Source organism: Thamnophis elegans, chromosome 10 (genome assembly GCF_009769535.1).
Source record: "Thamnophis elegans isolate rThaEle1 chromosome 10, rThaEle1.pri, whole genome shotgun sequence".
In the NCBI taxonomy this organism is placed as follows: Eukaryota; Metazoa; Chordata; class Lepidosauria; order Squamata; family Colubridae; genus Thamnophis; species Thamnophis elegans.
The window spans coordinates 67,745,473-67,767,894 of NC_045550.1; the positions used below are offsets into that span (position 1 = coordinate 67,745,473).

The 22,422-nt window shown below is 44.6% G+C and overlaps 1 protein-coding gene across 1 annotated transcript in view; it reads right to left on the reverse strand.

Annotated features, from left to right (window-relative positions):
* DIS3L2 (DIS3 like 3'-5' exoribonuclease 2) overlaps positions 1–22,422 on the reverse strand; it is a 157,308-nt gene that overhangs the window by 125,065 nt on the left and 9,821 nt on the right. Inside the window, exons 2-3 of the mRNA XM_032224928.1 lie at positions 8,194–8,346; positions 3,773–3,912 (exon numbers count right to left, since the gene is read on the reverse strand). Of these exons, the coding sequence (XP_032080819.1) occupies positions 3,773–3,912; positions 8,194–8,346 (293 nt within the window). The remainder of the gene's footprint in view (positions 1–3,772; positions 3,913–8,193; positions 8,347–22,422) is intronic.

Consider the following 22,422-nt stretch of genomic DNA (forward strand, 5'->3'; position numbering starts at 1 on the left):
CATTTACGTGAGGGCCTCTGTTCGCCCCTCCCCTCCCCTCCCGCTGCCCGCCCGGGCTCCTTAGGGCCCCAACAGGAAGGAGTTGCTGGAGCTAAGCAATCGCCAGGAGAAAGAGTTGGTAAAACAGCTCAGTTCAAACTGGATCTGACCAAGAAGGAGGCTCAGCAGACACCTCACTGAGGACTAGGAGCATGAGCTTTCCAAGCAGAGGGAAGACCTGCGGGAGTGCAAGGCCAGGTGCCAACGCCTGGAGGCTCAGCGGGCTGAGATGGTCAGCCAGTTCCAGGCCATGATGCAGTCCCACTGGAATGAGGCCCTCTGGCTCTTCTCCGCCAGCGGTGCTTCAATCCAGCCTTCGCCCAAAGCCCCCCACCAGGAGACCCAAACAGACCCCAAGTGGGAATTTCTGCCCCCCTCCGGCCCCCACAAAAAGACCCCAAAGGGGGAGACTCTCTGCAGCCACACAAGTGTTCATTGCACGTATCCATCCCAGGGGCCGTAGTTTGAGGACCCCTGATTTAGTGCAAGTAAAAAATGCAAATAATTTTTCTGCGGACCAGAGAGAGAGGGGAGAGAGGGATGAGAGAGAGGGAAGGAGGGAGAGACAGAGAGAGAGAGAAAGTGGGAGAGATAGAAACAGAGAGACAAACAGGATTGATCTCCTGTCTTCAAAAGCAGATGGGACTTATAATCCTATTTACCCATTTTCACGCTGTGATGTCATATCTGGAGCTAGCCGTCCTCCCCATCTGCAGGGAACAACTGTTGGCACATGGTGCGTCGAGGGCCAGGGCTCGCTCTCTCTCTCTCCCCAGAATCTCATGATGTCACCCACCACTTTGCAATCCTTCACATACACACACAAATGACCGCTAGATTTGTCAGGAAAAGGGGCAACGGCTACCGCTTCCCTCCCAGAACAGGGAGAGAGACACCGTTGGAGGCCGGTGGGGAGGCTGAAGGATCTGGGCACGTTCAGGCTGAGTTAAAAACACAACAACAGCTGTGTTCAGTTGGTCCTCGACTTACAACCGTTCATTGAGTGATCGGTCTCCTGGCTTTTGAGCTGGCACCTTTAAATTTCAGCGGATTTTTAAGATAAAAGGTTTTTTTTGCCTTTTGTGAAATTGTTTCAATTGGGTGTATCCTATTGAAGAATCTCCCTCAATAAGTACAGGCACTCCCCAACTTGCAACAATTCATTTAGTGACTGTTCAAAGTTAAAAGGGCACCGAAAAAAGTGCCTGATGAACATTTCTCACGCTTACAAGCTTTGCAGCATCCCCATGCGCATGTGATCAAAATTCAGACCCTTTGAGTGCAAAGATCATTTCGTACGAACTTGTTTAAAAAGATGTTTGGAGAACTGGATCCACAAATGGCAGTAGATATAAGATTGTTTTGTTATTGGAGAGATACAGGTTGATAGATGGAAGAGTATAATTCAAAATTAGCTAAACCTAGTTAAATCCAGTGGTAATAGGTATAGTTAAATAAAAATTGATAATGATAGTAATATATACAATGTTGAGCTGTTATGATAAGTAATAATTGGATATGAGAAGGGAAGATTAGAAATATTTTGGGACTATATATAAGATTATTAATAACATAATAATTATAAAAAACAAAACTAGATACAGTTAAGTTTTAACTAATAGGGGGAAAATGTTATGATATAGGATATAGTTAAATAAAGAAAAGATAATGATAATAAATTATATACATGGAGGATTAGAAAATTTTGGTATTAAATATTATGGATGTTTAGCTAAAACAGGATATGAGGATTTAATGTTAATGGAGGATTTTACAAATAAGTAAATGAAATGCCAGCATGTGGTTATGTATTGAATCTTGGTATATTTAAGGCTGAAGGATGTTTAAATAACTATAGTCAAATAAAAGTGGAGGTATGATGATGTTAATATAGTAAATATTTGAGTTGATATTTGAATTAATATGAATTATATTTGATGACGGTGGAAGAGATGCACAAAAGCCTTTTGTAACCAGCTGATACACTTTCTACAATATGTAAAGAAGGAAGAGTTGTATGTTTGTTTGGAAAATAAATTTAAAAAAATTTATTAAAAAAAAAATTCAGACCCTTTGCCACTGGTTCATACTTATGACGGTCGCAGTGTCCCAGGGTCGCGTGGTCCCCTTTTGCGACCTTCTGACAAGCAAAGTCAACGGGGAAGCCAGAATCACTTAATAACCGTGTGTCAGGCCTGCAACCATCTTTCCTTTTAGGTCTTTGGCCATCCACACTTTCTATTATCTACTATGCATTTTCTATGGTGGGAAAATGGGAGGGGGGATTGTAGGGAGTTAGATGCTATGTAGCCATAACAACATTCTTTCTAGAAAACCAAGGTCATCCTTTGTCTCTGCACCTGACCGGAACTAGATGGGTGGACCTGCCAGCATGGCAGTGGATGATTGGACCATGTGATGGACTGGTGGGTGTGGGGGGGCAAGATCTTGAACTTTCAACTGGGTGGGGAAAACTGGGAAACTTTCAGATTCGGGTTTTCCCAGATGTGCCAACTCTCTTAATAACTCAGAACTTTGAGCAATACTTTGTCTCTGATTTACTTTTGGATGCTATTTGGAACTCTGACACCGTGTTCCTCACTTAACAACCTCCATGGTTCACTGAAGCCAAGGGCAAGAAAGGTTGTAAAATGAAGCAAACTCACTTGACCATTGTCTCACTAACAACATATCATTTTGGAGCTCAACTTGTGTTTTTAAATCGAGGACTGCCTGCATAGATACGGTACAATAAATACATAAACATCTCCATTCAGGGATTAATTCTAAATATTAGATTCCAACTTACTTTCACCATCTGCCAGTTCAGGGTTTCTGGACCAGCTTTAAAGAAGATTTTTGATTTTGGTTTTGTACATCATACTAGACAGCAGACTAAAAAGCAGAGACATCACCCTGCCAACAAAAGTGCGCATAGCCAAGGCTGTGGTTTTCCCACTTGCAATGGATGGCTGTGAAAGTTGGACCATAAGGAAGGCTGAGCGCCAAAGAATGGAGGCCTCTGAACTCTGGTGCTGGAGAAGAAGACTCCTGCATTGAGTCCCTTGGACTGCAAGGCCATCCAACCGGTCAGTCCTGGAGGAGATCAACCCTGACTGCTCTTTAGAAGGCCAGATCCTGAAGAGGAAACTCAAAGACTTTGGCCACCTAATGAGAAGGAAGGACTCCCTGGAGAAGAGCCTCATGCTGGGAACAATGGAGGGCAAAAGAAGAAGGGGACGGCAGAGAAGGAGGTGGCTGGATGGAGTCACCAAAGTAGTCGGTGTGAGCTTAAATGAACTTCAGAGGATGGTAGAGGACAGCAAGGATTAGAGGAACATTGTCCAGGGGATCACGAAGGGTTGGACACGACTTCGCAACTCACAACAACTATCTATCTATCTATCTATCTATCTATCTATCTATCTATCTATCTATCTATCTATCTTCTATCTATCTCAAGTACTTTGGCCACCTAATGAGAAGGAAGGACTTCCTGGAGAAGAGCCCAATGTTGGGAAAGATGGAAGGCAATAGAAGAAGAAGGACGACAGAGAAGGAGGTGGCAGGATGGAGTCACGGAAGCAATCAGCGTGAGCTTAAATGGACTCCCGAGGATGGTGGAGGACAGGAAGGACTAGAGGAAAGTTGTCCATGGGGTCGCAATGGTCAGACACAATTTTGCAACTAGCAACAAAGCTTTTTTTTATTTGCGCACAAACATTTCCCTCACCTGGATCAGCGTCTTTCTCTTCAGGCCGTCCGACACGTCTTCCTTTGACATGTAAGCCTCAAATATTTTCTTTCGGCCGCGGGTTCCTTTGTTCCAGTTCTTCCTCTCTCCTGGAGTCAAGGGAGCAGCGTAGGAGCCTCCTGAAAAAAGGTACCGTCAATGGCCTATTCGTTTAGGACAGTGTTTCTCAACCTTGGCAACTTGAATGTCCGGACTTCAACTCCCAGAATTCCCCAGCCAGCATCCAAATCAGAGCGGAAGAAGCTTCTGGGATGAGAAGCGAAACGTCTTCAAACGAAAAAACAAGAAAGTCCAGTTGCCTCCTGAAAAACTTTCAGAAGAAGCCAACAATCCATAGAGGCTTCTCCTGCATGTCACGGTAAGCCACGTTTGGCTTAACCGTGATTTGTTGAATAAAGGCAATGACTATTTTATTATTCTTTCATTTCATTGACAGGTAGCCCTAGACTTACAACAGCTCATTTAGAGACTGTTTAAGGTTACAACAGCTCTGAAAGAAAGTGACTGATGACCGTTTTTCCACACTTACGACCACTGAAGCACCCCTTTGGTCACCTGATCAAAATACGTGCCTGCAACTGGCTCATATTTATGACGGTTGCAGTACCTCCAAGTCATGTGATCTCCTTTTGCCACCTTCTGACGAGCCAAGTCACTTAACCACTGCACTACTAACCTAACAACAGCAGTGATTCACTTAACGACTTTGGCAAGAAACAATTGTCTTGCTCAAGAACGGAAATGGGGGTTCAATTGCAGTCGTAAGCTGAGGACTCATATCATCATCATCATCATCATCATCATCATCTGGGCAACTGAATATAGGTAGCAGAGTATTTACTGGCCAGATGCCCTCCCCTGTCGCCAATGCGGAGTTTTGTTCAACAGATATATCCTCATCGTGCCCAGAGAGAAATATCTGCCTCTACCGAGGGTCGAACTCACAGCCTCCTGATTATGAGGGAAGTCGTAAGCTGAGGACTACCTGTGCAGAATTTCTCGCTGCCCTTTTTTGAGGGTACACATTATATCTTCCAGAAATCAACTTTTTTAAATATATATATATATATTTATTCTTTTTAAACAAAACAACATACAAAACAAAGCAAGAAGAAAAAAACTTTCCTCCATTTCATCAAGCATGTCACTTTTGTTACAAGTTTTTATGCATCAATTCTTAAGGTTAAGAATAACATCACTGGTTTTGCATTAAACATAATTGAATATTTTGCTGTCATTGAGCATTATGTGTTCAAATTACCATTAATATTCTTTCATTTGTAACAATCCTTGCTTCCTTGAATTCATAATTATCTATAATTTATAATATACGTTCATATTTTCAATTGACCATAATGTCACCAATCATCCAGAGTTCCAAAAATAGTTTTCCATTATTAATTATTAATCCATATAGTAGTTAAGTATTTCAAATCAATTGTATATCAATTGTTCATTACATCATCATTGATCCGTTTAATATACAAATACCTGTCTAATATAAAATGGTCACTACATGCAATTATACCAAGGTGTTCAAATCATCCCACTCTTATACATTGAGATCATTATTGTCCTTTATATATCATGTGAATAGTGCTCTATATCATAACAAGAAGAAAAAGAAACTTCATAACAATAACTATAACTTTCTATTACTACATAGGTAAACAGTTTCATTCCCAGGTTTTTTATCTAACCATTGGTAAAACAGGTCCACTTTCTAAAATTTCTTGCAGCATAAAAATTAAAGCGAAGGAGATAAAGCGCTTAAGGGAGAGAGATAAAAGATTGACCAAAAAATCAATAAATTATGGAATTCTGGGAAGATTAAGAGATGATTGGATAATGAGAAAATATATTAATAAAATGGGAAAATACCATAATACAAGTAAGTGCAGTTTAGTAGATGGTAATCTAAGATTAGGTAATGTAATTATATTATGAATATTAATAGTATGTTAAAATATATTGTCCTCCCATAATGGATTGAATATCGTTAATAATTGGCGCTATTAGTAATCCCACACATTGGGAACATTGAAGCCATGGTGGAATAATGAGAGATTTTCATAATATTGAAGGCCGATACCCAGGAAGGGATAGAAAATATGGGCCGCAAAGAAATGTTATTTATGTTTAAATGAATTAATGGGGAAATGTAAAGAAATACGAAATGAGATAAACATTATTGAAGTTGGGAGATAAGAATTTCACATGATATTTGTATTATGACTGTTAATGCGTTCAAAAAGGATTTGACCCAGTCAATGCAATGGACACAAATTATGTATGTTTATTACTGGAAGATAAAATTTAAAAAAACTATAATTTAAAAAAAATTAAAGCGAAGGAATAGGAAGCCTTGGGATTCCAACCCAACAAAACCAAGCCAACTTTTCTTAAAAGCACCCCAAGACGGAGAGAGAAACTTTCTAGAAAGGGACCGTTTCTGCGGTGAAGACAAGCAACAGCTGCTTTTCCAAGGGCATAAAATGCTGGATTAGCTGAATAGACAGTGGAAGGCGTCCCACCCCTGGAGGGGGGGGCGGTTGGGTGGGGGAAGATCAGAGAAGGACGAGGAGTCCAACAGCTGAGGATAAAGTTCAGCCAAAGCCCCGGAGTTGGCATGAAGAGACAAGTGCAAGCGGATCACCTCTCTTGAGAAGGTGACTTGGTCCAACTTATGAGTCAGGCTGACTCTGGTGGCGGAGCTGAAACTTGGAACTAGGCCTTGATCCACCTGGATCCAAGACCTTCTTGGCTCTCTTCCTCAACTGCCCGGTGGTGTTAATAGACAGTTGAAGTCAACGCCAGGCCCTCGGACATCTATCGGAAGCAATCCCTGGATTTCAAGGGCTGCTACAGGGTGAACTGAGAGCTTCAAGGAAGTAGACAGCTCGCCATGGTCAACTTGCCACAGTGAACTTGCTACAGGACAATTCAACTTACCATAGTCAACTTGCTGTGGCCAACTGATCATGGCCAACTCACCACAACCAACTTGCTGTGGGACAATTCAACTTACCATAGTCAACTTGCTATGGCCAACTGATCATGGCCAACTCACCACAACCAACTTGCTGTGGGACAATTCAACTTACCATAGTCAACTTGTTGTGGCCAACTGATCATGGCCAACTGATCATGGCAAACTCACCACAACCAACTTGCTACGGGACAATTCAACTTACCATAGTCAACTTGCTATGGTCAACTGATCATGGCCAACTGATCATGGCCAACTGATCATGGCCAACTCACCACAACCAACTTGCTGTGGGACAATTCAACTTACCATAGTCAACTTGCTGTGGCCAACTGATCATGGCCAACTGATCATGGCCAACTCACCACAACCAACTTGCTGTGGGACAATTCAACTTACCATAGTCAACTTGTTGTGGCCAACTGATCATGGCCAACTCACCACAGCCAACTTGCTACAGGACAATTCAACTTACCATAGTCAACTTGCTGTGGCCAACTGATCATGGCCAACTGATCATGGCCAACTCACCACAACCAACTTGCTGTGGGACAATTCAACTTACCATAGTCAACTTGTTGTGGCCAACTGATCATGGCCAACTCACCACAGCCAACTTGCTACAGGACAATTCAACTTACCATAGTCAACTTGCTGTGGCCAACTGATCATGGCCAACTGATCATGGCCAACTCACCACAACCAACTTGCTATGGGACAATTCAACTTACCATAGTCAACTTGCTATGGCCAACTGATCATGGCCAACTCACCACAACCAACTTGCTATGGGACAATTCAACTGACCACGGTCAGCTCACCACGATCAACTTGCCATGGCCAGCTCACTGCAGGACAATTCAACTCACCATGGTCAACTCACTATGCTCAATTTACCACGATCAACTCACCACAGCCAACTCACCATGGTTAACTCGGCAAGGTCAACTTACCACAGGCAACTCACTAAAGGACAATTCAACTTACCTAGGCCAGCTCACCATGGTCAATTTGCCATGGTTGTCTTGCCACGGCCAACTCACATTAGCCAACTCACCGCAGTTGACTCGCTAAGGTCAACCCACCAAGGGCAACACATGTGGGACAATTCAACTTACCTAGGTCAGTTTGTCACAGTCAACTCACCACGCGACCAACTCGCCACAGCCAACTTACCATGGTCAACTCAATGCGGGACAATTAAATTTACCTAGGTCAGCTCACCATGGTCAACTTGCCATGGTCAACTTGCCACAGCCAACTGACCATAGCCAACTCATTGCAGGACAATTCAACTTACCAAGGTCAGCTTGCCAGAGCCAACTCACCACAACCAACTCACCAAGGCCAACTTGCTGCAGGACAATTTGAAAAAGGGGGAAAAAACCCTACAGTGCTACATGGGTCCTACCTTTCGGCATTCCTTGAGGTCGGAGGTTCATCCTGCAATCGGAGCTGCTCACAGTGACAGCCTGGGATTCGGAAAGTTGTCGCCTCCTGTCCACATTTGGGGGCCCCCGGATGGATTCAGAGTTGTTTCTGGGCCTGGCCGAACCTCGCTTGTCTGCAATGGAGAAGAATCGAAGCACAGAATTTTTCAGTCTTGAGCTGCAGAGCAGGAAAATCCCCTCCTGAACATGAAAATAAGTCTTCTCCATCCATTGCTGAAGGTTCCCCTCCTTCAACGTTATGCCAAGTTGAGAACGTGTGAAAACTGTTGCATTTTAACGGAGTAAATGCCCATGTATTTTGGTACATTTCTATCCAGGGGGTGGGATTCAAAAATGTTAGCAATTGGTTTGCTGCCTGGTTGCTGGCTGGGTGTGGCCATGGTGGGCGTGGCCTACTCGGCCTCCTGCACCATGGCAGGGGGGGGGGCATTTTCACCCTCCTCAGGCTCCCGAGGGTTTCCTGGAGCCTCTGGGTGGATGAAAATGGCCTCCCTGGGCTCCCGAAGCGCTCTGGAGACCGGAAATGGGCCCGTTTTCGGACTTCCGGTAGGGATGGGATGACTCAGCCTTCCATCCTTCCGAGGTGGGTAAAATGAGGACCCGGATTGTTTGTTGGGGGCAATATGCTGACTCTGTAAACCGCTTAGAGAGGGCTGAAAGCCCTATGAAGCGGTATATAAGTCTAGCTGCTATTGCTATTGCTAACACCTCATGTGCCCTAAAAAATGGCTCCACATGCCACCTGTGGCACGCGTGTAATAGGTTCACCATCACAGACCTATACCATTCCCTATTGAGCTTGTGGGATCTCTCTAAGATTTTCGTCTTTCTCCATCTAAGCACTTAAATCAAGGATGGGGATTCAAATATTTAATAACCGGTCCTCTGCCCTAATGACCGGCTGGGTGGGCATGGTCATTGTGGGCATGGGCCAGGGAGTGTGACAGGCAGCATTCGGCCTCCTGCACCCCCCTGGTAGCAAAAAATGGCCCTTGGGGGGGGCGGCTCCCCTTGTGTCCCATTTTGGGCATAGTAGGCTTTCCCTGCAGTCTCCGGTGAGCAAAAACGGGCCATGGCAGGGGGATGCCACCACACCCTCCCATGCCCCATTTCCCTGCATTTACCTGGGAGCCAAAACGAGTTGCAGGGGGACTCCTGGAAGGGGAGTGGCAGGAATGGGCATGGCCAGCCAGCAATTTAACAACCAGTTCACCCGAACCAGTCCGAACCGGCTGAATCCCACCACTGACTTAACGGTTTCATTCATTTTTACCACAACACAGAGTCGGAATGGGGGCATTCGTTGCGGCCACTTGACATGACCAATTTACCATGGCTAATTCGCCAAGGGATGATTCACTGCGGGACAATTCAGCAATTCGGGTTTAGTCATTTAAAACAATTAAAAAGTTATTTTGACTTTTGTCATTCACATTTCATTATATCCCTCCCTTAGCATCCTTTCTTTAATGATTCCGCTTCCACAGTTTCTTCTATGTCATTAACTCTTATCCCTCAGCAAGTTGTTCCGTGGCCAAGTTGGCCTAATAAATTTGACCCAAACACAATTTCATGTTCCAACAAATAGCTTGAGAAGATAGGAGTTTGAATCCAAATCATGAGGGATTAAAAAAAAAAAAGCTTTAAATCACTCGGAGAATCCCGTCTATGTGAGTTGGGCAGCTATAAATTTGCTTAAATATATACAGTAAATGAATAAATCATCTCAATATTGTCCCTACTCATAAGGAGTCCTTAATCCTACAGGGAAGACATAATGTCTGCACCACCTCTGGGGACCATCAGAGGGCAGCAAAGTGATTAGGCTTTTAGGCATCTCTTTGCTGCCATACTAGTAGAAATCTCGATTATTGCAGCTCCAGATTTGATTGTCCTGAGATAGGCGGTCCCTCGACTAAAAACAGTAGCTTTTAACCGATACTCGCACTTACGACCGTTGCAGCATCCCTACGGCCATGTCATCCAAAGTGTCCTGAGTTATGTGATCCCCAATTGCAACCTTCTCAGCTGGCTTCAGCTGATATAAGCAAAGTCAGTGGGTGAAGCCGGATTCACTGAACGATTGTGTGATTGTGTGACTCCCTAAACAAGTGCAGGGATTCACTTAACAACCGTTGCAAAAGAGGTTGCAAACTCGGGTATAGACTTAGAATAACTTTACTGTCACTTTGCATGGACACTGATCGGCATACATCCAAATGAAGTTTTCGTTGCATACAGCTCTCAAAGGGTCTCCTCACCTCTTGTGGTCGTGAATCCAGACTACTGCTGGAAGATTTAAACCAGGTGTCAAACTCAAGGGCCAAGGGCCAGATCCGGCCCACGGGTGCTTAGATCTGGCCCGCGGAGACTGCCCTGTAACAGCAAAGGACCGGTCCACGGGCCTCTGGCATCAAAAATGGAGCTCGGTGGGCTGCGCAGTGCCCCTTGGTCCCTATTTTTGGCCATGACATCCTCAGTGGCCGAAAATGGGTCCCAGGAGGCATGCACTGCCCACCGGAGCTACTGTTAATTTGGCAGAGAGTTCCGGAGGCCAGCACGGTCCAAAAATGGAGGTCAGTAGCCCGTTTTCAGTAGCAGAGTGGCTGGGGCTACCACAGGAGACCCTCGACCTGATGTGACATCAATCAGGTCGTGCCATTTTGGGTTCTGGATCCCGTTCCCACCCTTACCATCCGCAACGCCTCCGCGAGCTTCTGCAATGATCCAGCTGCTCGGCAGAGCAGCACACAGGTGTTGTACGTGCCGTGCACGGGCATGGAAGCACCGAAGAGCTTAAAGATATTTAAGGAGTGCGGCGAGGGCGGTCCTTCCGGAGCACTGTACCGGAACGGTTACCCAGTGTTCCGGGCAAGCTCCGGTATGCCCGTACCGGGACGTTACCGCTTGCAACTGGGCCATGGCCACACTGCCCACACACACACACACACACACCGGCCCCCGAGGTCAAACACAACCCTGATGTGCCCTCAATGAAATCGAGTTTGACACCCCTGACTTAAACCATTCAACCACACTGTGTCAGCAGTGCCACAGAAGCAGGCAGCTTTGCTGGGCGTGTTTCGCACGACTGCATCTCTCCTGGAGGCTCCCGAATCTTGATACCTAATTACACCCAAGATGCGTTCAGGAGTGCCCCTGTGACCAACTCTCATTCTTCTGGACAGCCTTGGCACACCCTGGATTTCCATATCTTTTACAGGCTAAATAACACGGAGGGTGAAACCCAAGGGCCTGCAAGGGAGGCCCGACAATCAGAAACCCACTCAATTCACGAGCAATTAAAATCTAATCGATTGATTATTGAGGTAGGAAGAAAGCAGGTGACAAGATGCAAATGAAGCCATAACTGAAAGACATTAGAAAGACTTGAGACTCTAGAAAGAGTGCAGAGAAGAGCAACAAAGAGGATTAGGGGACTGGAGGCTAAAACATAGGAAGAAGAATTGCAGGAACTGGGGATGTCTACTTTAATGAAAAGAAGGACCAGGGGAGACATGATAGCAGCCTTCCAATATCTCAGGGGTTGCCCCAAAGAAGAGGGAGTCAAGCTATTCTCCAAGGCACCTGAGGGTAGAACAAGAAGCAATGGGTGGAAACTAATCAAGGAGAGAAGCAACCTAGAACTAAGGAGAATATTTCCTGACAGTGAGAACAATTAATCAGTGGAACAACTTGCCTCCAGAAGTTGCAAATGCTCCAAGATTTTAAGAATGGATTGGACAACCTTTTGTCTGAAATGGCAGAGCAGCGATGGAAAACCTTTTTTAGCTCGCGTGCCATAAGGGGGGGGGGGGGGAGCACAGGGGGGTCGTGCGCAGTGGTGCCACACCCATAATGCAATGTGTGACACACATCCCAGTGCGCATATGTGCATGAGAGGCGCTCCCCCCCCCATTTTGTGCGTGCTTTTTTCACCCTCCCCAGGCTCCAGAGGCATTATAGGAGCCTGGGGAGGGCGAAAAAAGCCTCCCCCCCCCCGAGGCCCTCCAGAGGCTTCAGGGACCTTCAGGAGGCTCCCCTGAAGCCTCCGGAGGACTAAAAACGACCCTACGAGCAAACCAGAATTCTGTTCCCAAACGTCCTGTTTGCCCATAGGGTCGCTTTTTGCACTCCAGAGGCTTCAGGGAAGCTCCTGGAGCCTCCGGCGGGTCTCCGGAGGAGGCGGGGGGCTCTTTTTCACCCTTCCCAGGCTCCTATAAGCCTCTGGAGCCTGGGGAGAGTGAAAAATGCCTTTTAACAAGGCTAAAATGGCTCTGAGTGCCACCTGTGGCATGCGTGCCATAGTTCGCCATCCCAGGCATAGGGTTTCCTGCCTAAACAGGGGGTTGGTCTAGAAGACCTCCAAGGTCCCTTACAACCCTCTTACTCTGTTATAGGGCACTACGTAACAATGCAGCTAATCCTGCCATGTTTCCCCGAAAATAAGACAGGGTCTTATTTTCTTTCGACCCCCGAAATAAGTGCTTGGCCTTATTTTCGGGGAGATCTTATTAGTGTTGAGGTGCAGGAGGCCGCTGCGTTGCAATATTTTCGGGGAGGGCTTATTTTAGCGCATACACTCAAAAGCCCGATGGGAGTTACTATCCGGGGGGGGTCTTATTTTCGGGAAAACAGGGTAAGATCGTATCACAGTTTCCGACAGGGAATATGAGGGGTGGGAGCAGGGGTCGTATTCACTTACCTTCACTATCGGTTCGCAAATGTGAAGGCGCTCAGCCTTCCACACATGCGCTTTGGCTAAAAAAGGGGGCCTAAATGGGATGCCATAGAGCCGGGGCGGGTGGGCAGGGCCAGCTGCAATTTCGGGCGAACCGGCAGAATACCGCCTCTGGGTGGGAGCTTAGAAACCACCTTCCCTCCGTTACTCCATCAAGAAACCCGCTGTTTTTTAAACAGCCGATTCTCAACAGCTGTTGGAAGGGTTCTTTTTCTCCGCCCCCTCCCCTTCCTGATTCTACCTGGGAGGGGGTCTCCCACGAGCTTTCCACGGCCAGACCAAGTGATCAACGCGGTGGGTTGCTGTAGCTATGAGCCCAAACCACAGTCTCCGGACACAATTCAAGGTGTTGGTTATCACCTTTAAAGCCCTACATGGCTTAGGGCCAGCATACCTGCGAGCGAGACCGCCTACTTGCACACTCCTCCCAACGGCCGGTAAGATCCCCAGGGTGGGGCCTCCTTCAGATGCCGTCAGCCAGACAATGTCGGCTGGCGGCTCCTCGGAGGAGAGCCTTCTCTGTGGCTGCTCCGACCCTTTGGAACGAACTACCCCCAGAAATCTGGACCTTACCCACTCTCATGGCCTTCAGAAACGCTGTCAAGACCTGGCTTTTCCGACAGGCCTGGGCTGTTGACCTCATTGTTGAGGTCAACAGCCCCAACCGAAACCAATGTATCTGTGTTGTTTTAAATCTTGTCTTTTTATTCTACTTTTTTATTATTTTCCTTCCCTCGCTGTAAGCCGCCCGGAGTCCTCCGTGATTGGGCGGCCTATAAATAAAATTAAACTCAAACCAAAACTGCAGACCACAGGAAGCAGGAGTGCCACTCAGGTGACTTCTCAGAGCCGAGGTGCTCAGTGGTTAGGGTGCAGTACTGCAGGCCACTTCAGCTGACTGTTATCTGCAGTTCAGCGGTTCTAATCTCACCGGCTCAAGGTTGACTCAGCCTTCCATCCTTCCGAGGTGGGTGAAATGAGGACCCCGGATTGTTGTTGGGGGCGATATGCTGACTCTGTAAACCGCTTAGAGAGGGCTGAAAGCCCTATGAAGCGGTATATAAGTCTAACTGCTATTGCTATTGCTATTGCTACTTCTGTCTTCAAAAGAGCAGGCTGTGCTTTGAAATGCAGATGGGACTGAATCTAGCGAGACCTGATGGGTTTGTCCTCCTATGTTGTGCCATGCGTCTGCGAAGTGGCTGTTTTGTTTCCCCAATGAACAGATCTGCCAGGGCTCACTGCATTGCACTGCATCTACTACCACGTTACTCACATGCACTAGAATCAGGTGAGCCCTGTGCAGATGTGTTCATTGGGCATCTATCTATCTCCTTCCACAACACGGTCCTTTCACCAGTTCCCAGAAGGCTCCACACACCCATTTGAACCACTGGAGTGATTCTGAAGACACAGACAAACCTCCAGTGGCCTCAACGGCTCTCTAAAAAAGGATGCAATGACCATCTGTCTGCAAGGAATATGAATCCTGCGTGGCACGACAAAACCGCTCTCCACTAAGCCGCGCCCGATTAAACCGCGTCGCTGACGTCATCAGCAGGGCGACAACAGCGACCGCGGAGAAAAAAGGGCGCTTTAAATAGCGCTTTGAAAGCAAGCCGATTCAAGTTAAGGTAAGGGTTAGGTTTTAGGTTAGGTTAAGGGGTTAGGGTTAGGGTTAGGGTTAGGTTAAGGGTTAGGATTAGGTTTAGCGTTAGGTTTAAGGTTAGGTTTAGGGTTAGGTTAAGGTTAGGTTTAGGGTTAGGTTTAGGATTAGGTTTAGGGGGGTTAGGTTTAGGGGTTAATTTTAGCTTTAGCGTTTACAGCGTGCTTTTTCGTCGCGCTGTGATGACGTCAGCTACGCGGTTTCGTCGAGCGCGCTTTAGTCGAACGCGGTTTTGTGGTGGAACCGAATCCTGAGGGGTCACCTGAGGACACAGACAAACCTCCAAGTGGCCTCGATGTCTCTCTAAAAAGGATGCAAATGACCAGCTGTCTGCAAGGGATATCAATCCATCCATTCCCCTCCATCCGGTCAGAGCTGAGGAAGCTTCTAGGAGGAGAAGCGAAACGACTTCAAAAGGGAAAAAACAAAGAAAGCCCAGTTGCCTCTTCAAAGTGCACCTTTGCTTCAACCGTATCATTTTCACCTTTAACCTGACACGCAGCTCCATCACGACTCCTCCAACACCCGGAGTCAAAGTCTGGGATGGAAAGGAAGTTGCTTTTGTCATCCTTCACAACCTCGGGATCGAAAACGTTGGCTGTTTTGATGGGTCAATGAACTTTCGATGTGTTTACGTTGTGGTTATTTACGTCTTCAAACCCGCGGAAAGAGCAACCACACAAGGCCACTAATAGTGGTATCTGATTTCTCAGGTAACAAACGGGCCACCTATCACAACACTGTATTTCCGTGGGTGTTGAGTCACAACCTTGAAAAAATAGAATAAACAGAGTGGAAGGGACCTTGGAGGTCTTCTAGTCCAACCCCCTGCCTAGGCAGAAGCCCTACACCACTTCAGACAAAATGGTTATTCAACACCTCCTTAAAAACTTCCAGTGTTGGAGATTCACAACTTCTGAGGCAAGTAGTTCCACTGGTTAATTGTTCTCACAGTCAGGAAATTTCTCCTTAGTTCTAAGTTGCTTCTCTCCTTGATTAGTTTCCACCCACTGCTTCTTGGATTGTTCCTTTCGATTCTGATTGTTCCTGCTTGATTTTTATTTTATTTCAAAGGGCAATTCTCCCCCGTTCAGTAGTAAATTCCCATCAAAATGCCCCCATCCACTTCTTACCAAGGCCAGTCCGTAAGCGCAGGTCCTCAACTTACGACCGCAGTTGAGCCCAACACTTCTATCGCTAAGTAAATGGTTGCGTGATTTTGCCCCATTTTACGACCTCTCTTGCCACCCTTAGTGAATCACTGTCGTCGTTGAGTTAGTAGCACAGTTGTTGAGTGAATCCGGCTTCCCGCTTGACTTTGCTTGTCAGAAGGTCGCAAAAGGGGATCACGTGACCCCAGGACATTGTGTCCAGGTCCTCAATGGAAGGTAGGTTGGTAGTAATTGTTTTTTTCTGCAGTTCTAATTATCCATTGAAGTCGTCTGTCTGTCTTGTTGGGTTGCAGAGCCAAACCAGAGTTATACAGCTGCATCTCTCTCTCTCTCTCTCTCTGTCTATCTGTCTCATCTATCTCTCCTCCCATCCATCTATCTCTGTCTATCTATCACATCTACCTCTCATCTACTATGCTATATCTATCTTATCTATCTATCTATCTATCTATCTATCTATCTATCTATCAATCATCTATCTATCATCTCTTCTCCCATCCATCCATCCATCCATCTCTATCACATCTATTTATCATGTACTATCCTCTATTTTATCTATCTATCTATCTATCTATCTATCTATCTATCTATCTATCTATCTATCTATCTATCCATCTATCATCTCTCTCCTCCCATCCATCCATCTATCTTTCACATCTACCTATCTACTATCTATCTATCATCTCTCTCCTCCCATCCATCTATCCATCATCTATCTATCTATCTATCTATCTATCTATCTATCTATCTATCTATCTATCTATCTATCTATCTGTCTGTCTGTCTGTCTGTCTATCTATCTGTCTATCTGTCTCTCTATCTATCTATTTACTTCTCATCTATCTCTCATCTCCTCCCATCCATCCATCTATCCATCATCCATCCATCAATCTATCCATTATCTATCTATCTATCTATCTATCTATCTATCTATCTATCATCTATCTATCATCTATCTCTCCTCCCATCCATCCATCCATCCATCCATCTATCCTCTATCTATCTATCTTATCTATCTATCTATCTATCTATCTATCTATCTATCTATCTATCTATCTATCATCTATCTATCTATCTATCTATCTATCTATCTATCTATCTATCTATCTATCATCTATCTCTCCTCCCATCCATCCATTCATCAATCTATCCTCTATCTATCTATCTATCTATCTATCTATCTATCTATCTATCTTGTCATATTTATGCTCCAACACTGGACGTTTTTAAATGAGATTGGACAACCATTTGTCTGAAGTGGTGTAGGGTATCTTGCCTAAGCAGGGGGTTGGACTAGAAGACCTCCAAGGTCCCTTCCAAATGGGAGGTGGTGACACTTTAAGAGCTGCATGCAACGAAATTTCATTTTTAATGTATGCCGATCAGCATACATTCAAAGGGACAATGAAGTTTATTCTAGTTATTCAATTCTAGTCAACAGGTTCCCCCAGGGAATTCTGGGAGGTGAAGTCCACATGTTTCAAAAGACCACCATAGGCCGGAGAACAAACGATTTGCTTTGGTGTATGAGACGACTTATTCTCAGAAGTGGCAAAAGAAATGAAAAGGGCATGGACGTAGTTATTAGTTCTCCTTTGAAATGAAAAGGCATGATTGCATTTGAGGGAATCTCTCAAGCGGATGATTTCATTCGTGTCCCAGGTGTCTTCGATCTCTTCATCGGTCCCTCTGCCTCTTCGGATGCCGAAAAGGGACTCCCTACGCTGTGTTGTGTTGTTGTGTAAAGCACAATAAACGTGGACAAGAGGAAGCAACAGAGAATTGCTCGAGGAGATAAGGAAGAAGATTAGAGCCAAGTGTGGCAAAGGCCAAAGCTACGAAATCAGCTGCAAACAGCTCCCTGTTGCTGGGATTGCAGCTGCTAATATTATCAAGAAGAAGCTTCAGAGACCTGGGACAGTAGCCAACTGCTCTGGAGAAATCATAACAGAGTTGGAAGGGACCTTGGAGGTCATCTAGTCCAATCCCCTGCTGAAGCAAGAGACCCAATGCCATTTCTGACTGATGGCAGTCCAGTCTCTTCTTCAAAGCTTCCAGTCATGTAGCTCCCACAACTTCTGGGGGGTAAGTCGTTCCACTAATTAGAATAGTTGGAAGGGACCTTGGAGGTCATCTAGTCCAACCCCCCCTGCCCAAGCAGGAGACCCCCCCACACCATTTCTGAAAGCTGGCAGTCTAGTCTCTTCCTCAAAGCTTCCAGAAATCATCTCCGGATTGAACAGAAGCATACAGGTAGTCCTCAAGTTACGACCGCAACTGACACCCAAATTTAGGTTCCTAAGTGAGAAATTTGTGAAGTGAATTTGGCCCCCTTATACGACCTTCCTTGCCACAGCTGTTAAGTGAATCATTGCAGCTGACAAATTAAGAATCTGGTTGTTAAGTGAATCAGGGTTCCCCATGGATGCTGCTTGTCACGTGATTATAGGGATGCTGCAACAGTCATAAGTGTAGAAAACCGGTCATAAGTCATTGCTTCCGGTGTCATGGTAACTTTGAACGGTCGCTAAATGAATGGTTGTAAATCGAGGACTACCTGTATAGCTCAGGGCAGTGCGCGCAAACTTTGCAAGGAAGACTTCCCAGGTTGATCTCGAATCGATTCCGCCTATTTGAATCAAGCCAAGTTCATCGGAGGGTCTAAACTTGATTCGTAGCTTGTGCAAGAAAAGGAGGAGGTTCCAGGTTTGTAAATCAGGTTTAAGGCTTCATTTCCCAGCTGGGAAAAGGATATAGGGATTTAACCGTATTTTCAGATTATAAGAGGCGCCTGACTATAAGACGCACGTAAATTTAGAAGAGGAAAACAAAAAAAGGGGGTTTGGCTTCTGCGCACCCCATTTTTGGCCCTTTCGGGGGGGCCTTTATTCTGCCCTTTTCTAGCCTTTTTTCTACCCATTTTCAAGGCTTTTTTCATCCCTTTTTGAGGCTTTTTTGGCCCATTGGGGGGGCTTTTTGGCCCGTTTTAAGGCTTTTTTGGCCCATTTTTGAGGTTTTTCTCGGCCCTTTTTAAAGCTTTTCCTGGCCCATTTTGTGGCTTTTTTGGCCCATTTTGAGGCCTTTTTCAGCCCTTTTTAGACTTCTCTTGGCCCATTTTCGAGGCTTTTTGGCCCTTTTTTTAAAAAAGGGCTGAAAAATGTCTCAAAAATGGGCCGAAAAAAGCCTCAAAAACGGGCGGAAGAGAGCCTCAAAAACAGGCCGAGAAGCCTCAAAAACGGGCTGAAAAAAGCCTCAAAAATGGGCCAAAAAAAGCCTCAAAATGGGCCAAAAAAGCCTCAAAAACAGACTGAAAAATGGGCTGAAAAAAGCCGAAAATAGCCTAAAAAATGTCCGGCAGATGGGTGAGGCTTTGGCAATATTCTGTCTATAAGACGCACAGACATTATTTCCCCCTTTTGGGAGTCCAAAGGGTGCGTCTTATATTCGGAAAATATGGTACTTAGGAAGAGAAAGTTATCAAGTTCAAATCCCAAAGGCTGCTTGATCACCCTTGACCCAGCGGGGAACAGTAGGAAAAGAAAAATAAAATAAAACGAAACCATGGCAAGCTGTACAAACCACACCGAATAACAAACACAGATATAACACGATCCTTGGGGTGAATCACATCAGGTAAACACATCAATGTGTCCGTTTTATCTAAACAATGGGAGAGATCTAATGTCCTGGTCTCTTGCAAGAAACAACACAGATCGCTGACCCCAGCTCGTTGGAGAGGAAGGTTTTGTGAGTGCTTCAAGCCAGAGGACACACAAACACACCACAATAAATGCAGATGAAACATTTCTTTCAACTGAATCGTTTTTTTCCCCAACACAAACATGTGGTGATAGCTACCAACAGCCTTAAATGTCCTTTAAAGAGGGATGAACTGACAGGAGGAAAAATTCAAAAGCCATACAAGTAGTCCACAACTTACGAACACAACTGAACCCAAAATTTATGTTAAGTGAGAAATTTGCTAAGCGGCTTTTCATGCCACATTTGTTAAGTGATTCACTGCAGTTGTTCAATGAATAACCCGTTGTTAAGTGAATCTGGCTTCCCCCCATTGACTTTCCTTTTCGGAAGGTCACCCCCAAAAAGTGATGACATGACTCTTGGACACTGCAACTGTCATAAATGTGAGTCAGTGGTCATGCATTGGAATGCAAATCATTCCAATGACTGCGGGGACGCTACCACAATTGTTAAGTGTGAAAAAGACAGCCTTTTTCAGTGAGGTTGTAAAAACGGTCGTAAGTCACTTTTTTCAGTGACGTAACTTTGAATGATCACTAAGTCGAGGACTGCCTGTATTACGAAGTATGACTTCACGGAAAGAGTACTTGGAAGTACTTGGAAGAGCCGAGGTGGCGCAGTGGTTAGGGTGCAGTACTGCAGGCTACTTCAGCTGACTGCAGTTCTGCAGTTCGGCGGTTCAAATCTCACCGGCTCAAGGTTGACTCAGCCTTCCATCCTTCCGAGGTGGGTGAAATGAGGACCCGGATTGTTGTTGGGGGCGATATGCTGACTCTGTAAACCGCTTAGAGAGGGCTGAAAGCCCTATGAAGCGGTACATAAGTCTAACTGCTACTGCTAAGTTGGTTGGAACCAACTTCCATCATCCGACAATAATTTAAAACCAAACAATGATAATATTATTATTAAAATAATATAATAATAATATATTACAATATAACATATTATAATATAATAACATATTATAATATAATAACATATTATAATATAATAACGTGATATTATAATATAATATGATATAATATAATATGATATAATATAATATGATATTATAATATAATAATATATTATAATATAATAATATGATATTATAATATAATAATATGATATTATAATATAATAATATGATATTATAATATAATAATAAAATAAGCTGGAGAAACAGGTTAGCTGCTGCAAGAATAGCAATAGTTAGACTTATATACCGCTTCATAGGGCTTTCAGCCCTCTCTAAGCGGTTTACAGAGTCAGCATATCGCCCCCAACAACAATCCGGGTCCTCATTTTACCCACCTCGGAAGGATGGAAGGCTGAGTCAACCCTGAGCCGGTGAGATTTGAACAGCCGAACTGCTGAACTGCAGTCAGCTGAAGTAGCCTGCAGTGCTGCATTTAACCACTGCGCCACCTCGGCTCTTCGAGGTTCTGTGCAACCTCGAAGATTGCACAGAACGACCAGGGTAGTCCTCGACTTACAACAGTTCATTTAGTGACCATCTAAAGTTACAATGGCACTGAAAAGAGGGACTGGAGACCAATTTTCACACTTAACGACCATTGCAGCATTAAATGTGAAGCAGGTTCGACTTTGTTTTTTTTGCCAAGTCGGCCGTTTGGATTGTCGGTGGATTTTTGTATCTTCGCTTTCATGGCATTAGTTTGTAGTGCTTGTTCTTCAGCAGCCAGGATTAAACCTTCTGTTTCTTTCTTGACGGTTCCCATCTAAACCACGTCCATCTCCAGTTGTTATCACATTTCCCTCAACGTTTTTCAAAGTGCTGTCCACGCAAAGCTTTGGTTTTTCCATCTATTTAATCTTTCATCCAGCTGTTTTTCCTTATATTCTGCCTTTTGTTGTTTTTATAACGTTCTCCGTTTTCACAGCCTGCAGCAATTTTTCTGTACTTTGATTCACAGAGTCATTCAAACTTCGTTTTTCTTCTCCTACAGTCTGATGGATTTACAACAGCCCCCTGCTCCCTGTTCTTCTTGGCAGGAACAACCCGATGATGTCACTTCGTGGATGTAAAGCGTGGTACATATTCAAAAGTTTGCGCGTTTTCCATTCCAAGTTTTCCAGTTCAGTCAAAGTTCAGTGGATGATTCCAGCTCAGTAGCGTATCACTGGAACTGCCCATGTACTAATGGCTTTAATTATGTTTTCAGCATTCAGCTTTGATTATTACACACTTTATTCATTAAACATGAAACTCAGTCAAAAGAACATTTAAAAATGAATCACAAATACCACTGACTGGTGCTAATGGTTGATACGGGTTGCTGCCAGCATCCTAAGTATCAACCAAATAGTTTCTTAAAACGTACGATGTTCCGAGTAGCACAGGTTTTTTTGCAGTTCTGCTGGTGTTATTGCAGGAAGCTGCAATATCTTTTTTTAAAGAATTTTTTAATTGAATAAATATTAAAAACATTGGACGTAGAGTTACCTTTCTAGCTTTGTCATTTCCATACATATTTTAACATAACCACAAACATTCTATTCTATTTATCGCACATAGCTATGTTACTTATTAACATATCCCTTATCTTCCTTTATACGTTTATCTCTGTATTAGCCAATTCCAATTTTACAATCATCAAAATATTCTGTTCCGACTCCTTTTCCAACCTGTCGGAAGTTGCAATACCTTGATGTATTTTATAAAATTCTTGACAGGGTACCAAGTGCCCCGATGACAATGGGTATTATGATTATTATTAGCTCTATATGGAGCGGTGCATTTAATAATTAAAAATACCTCCACAGGGGATTCAAATAGCACAGCAATAGCAGTTAGACTTATAGACCGCTTCATAAGGCTTTCAGCCCCCTCTAAGCGGTTTACAGA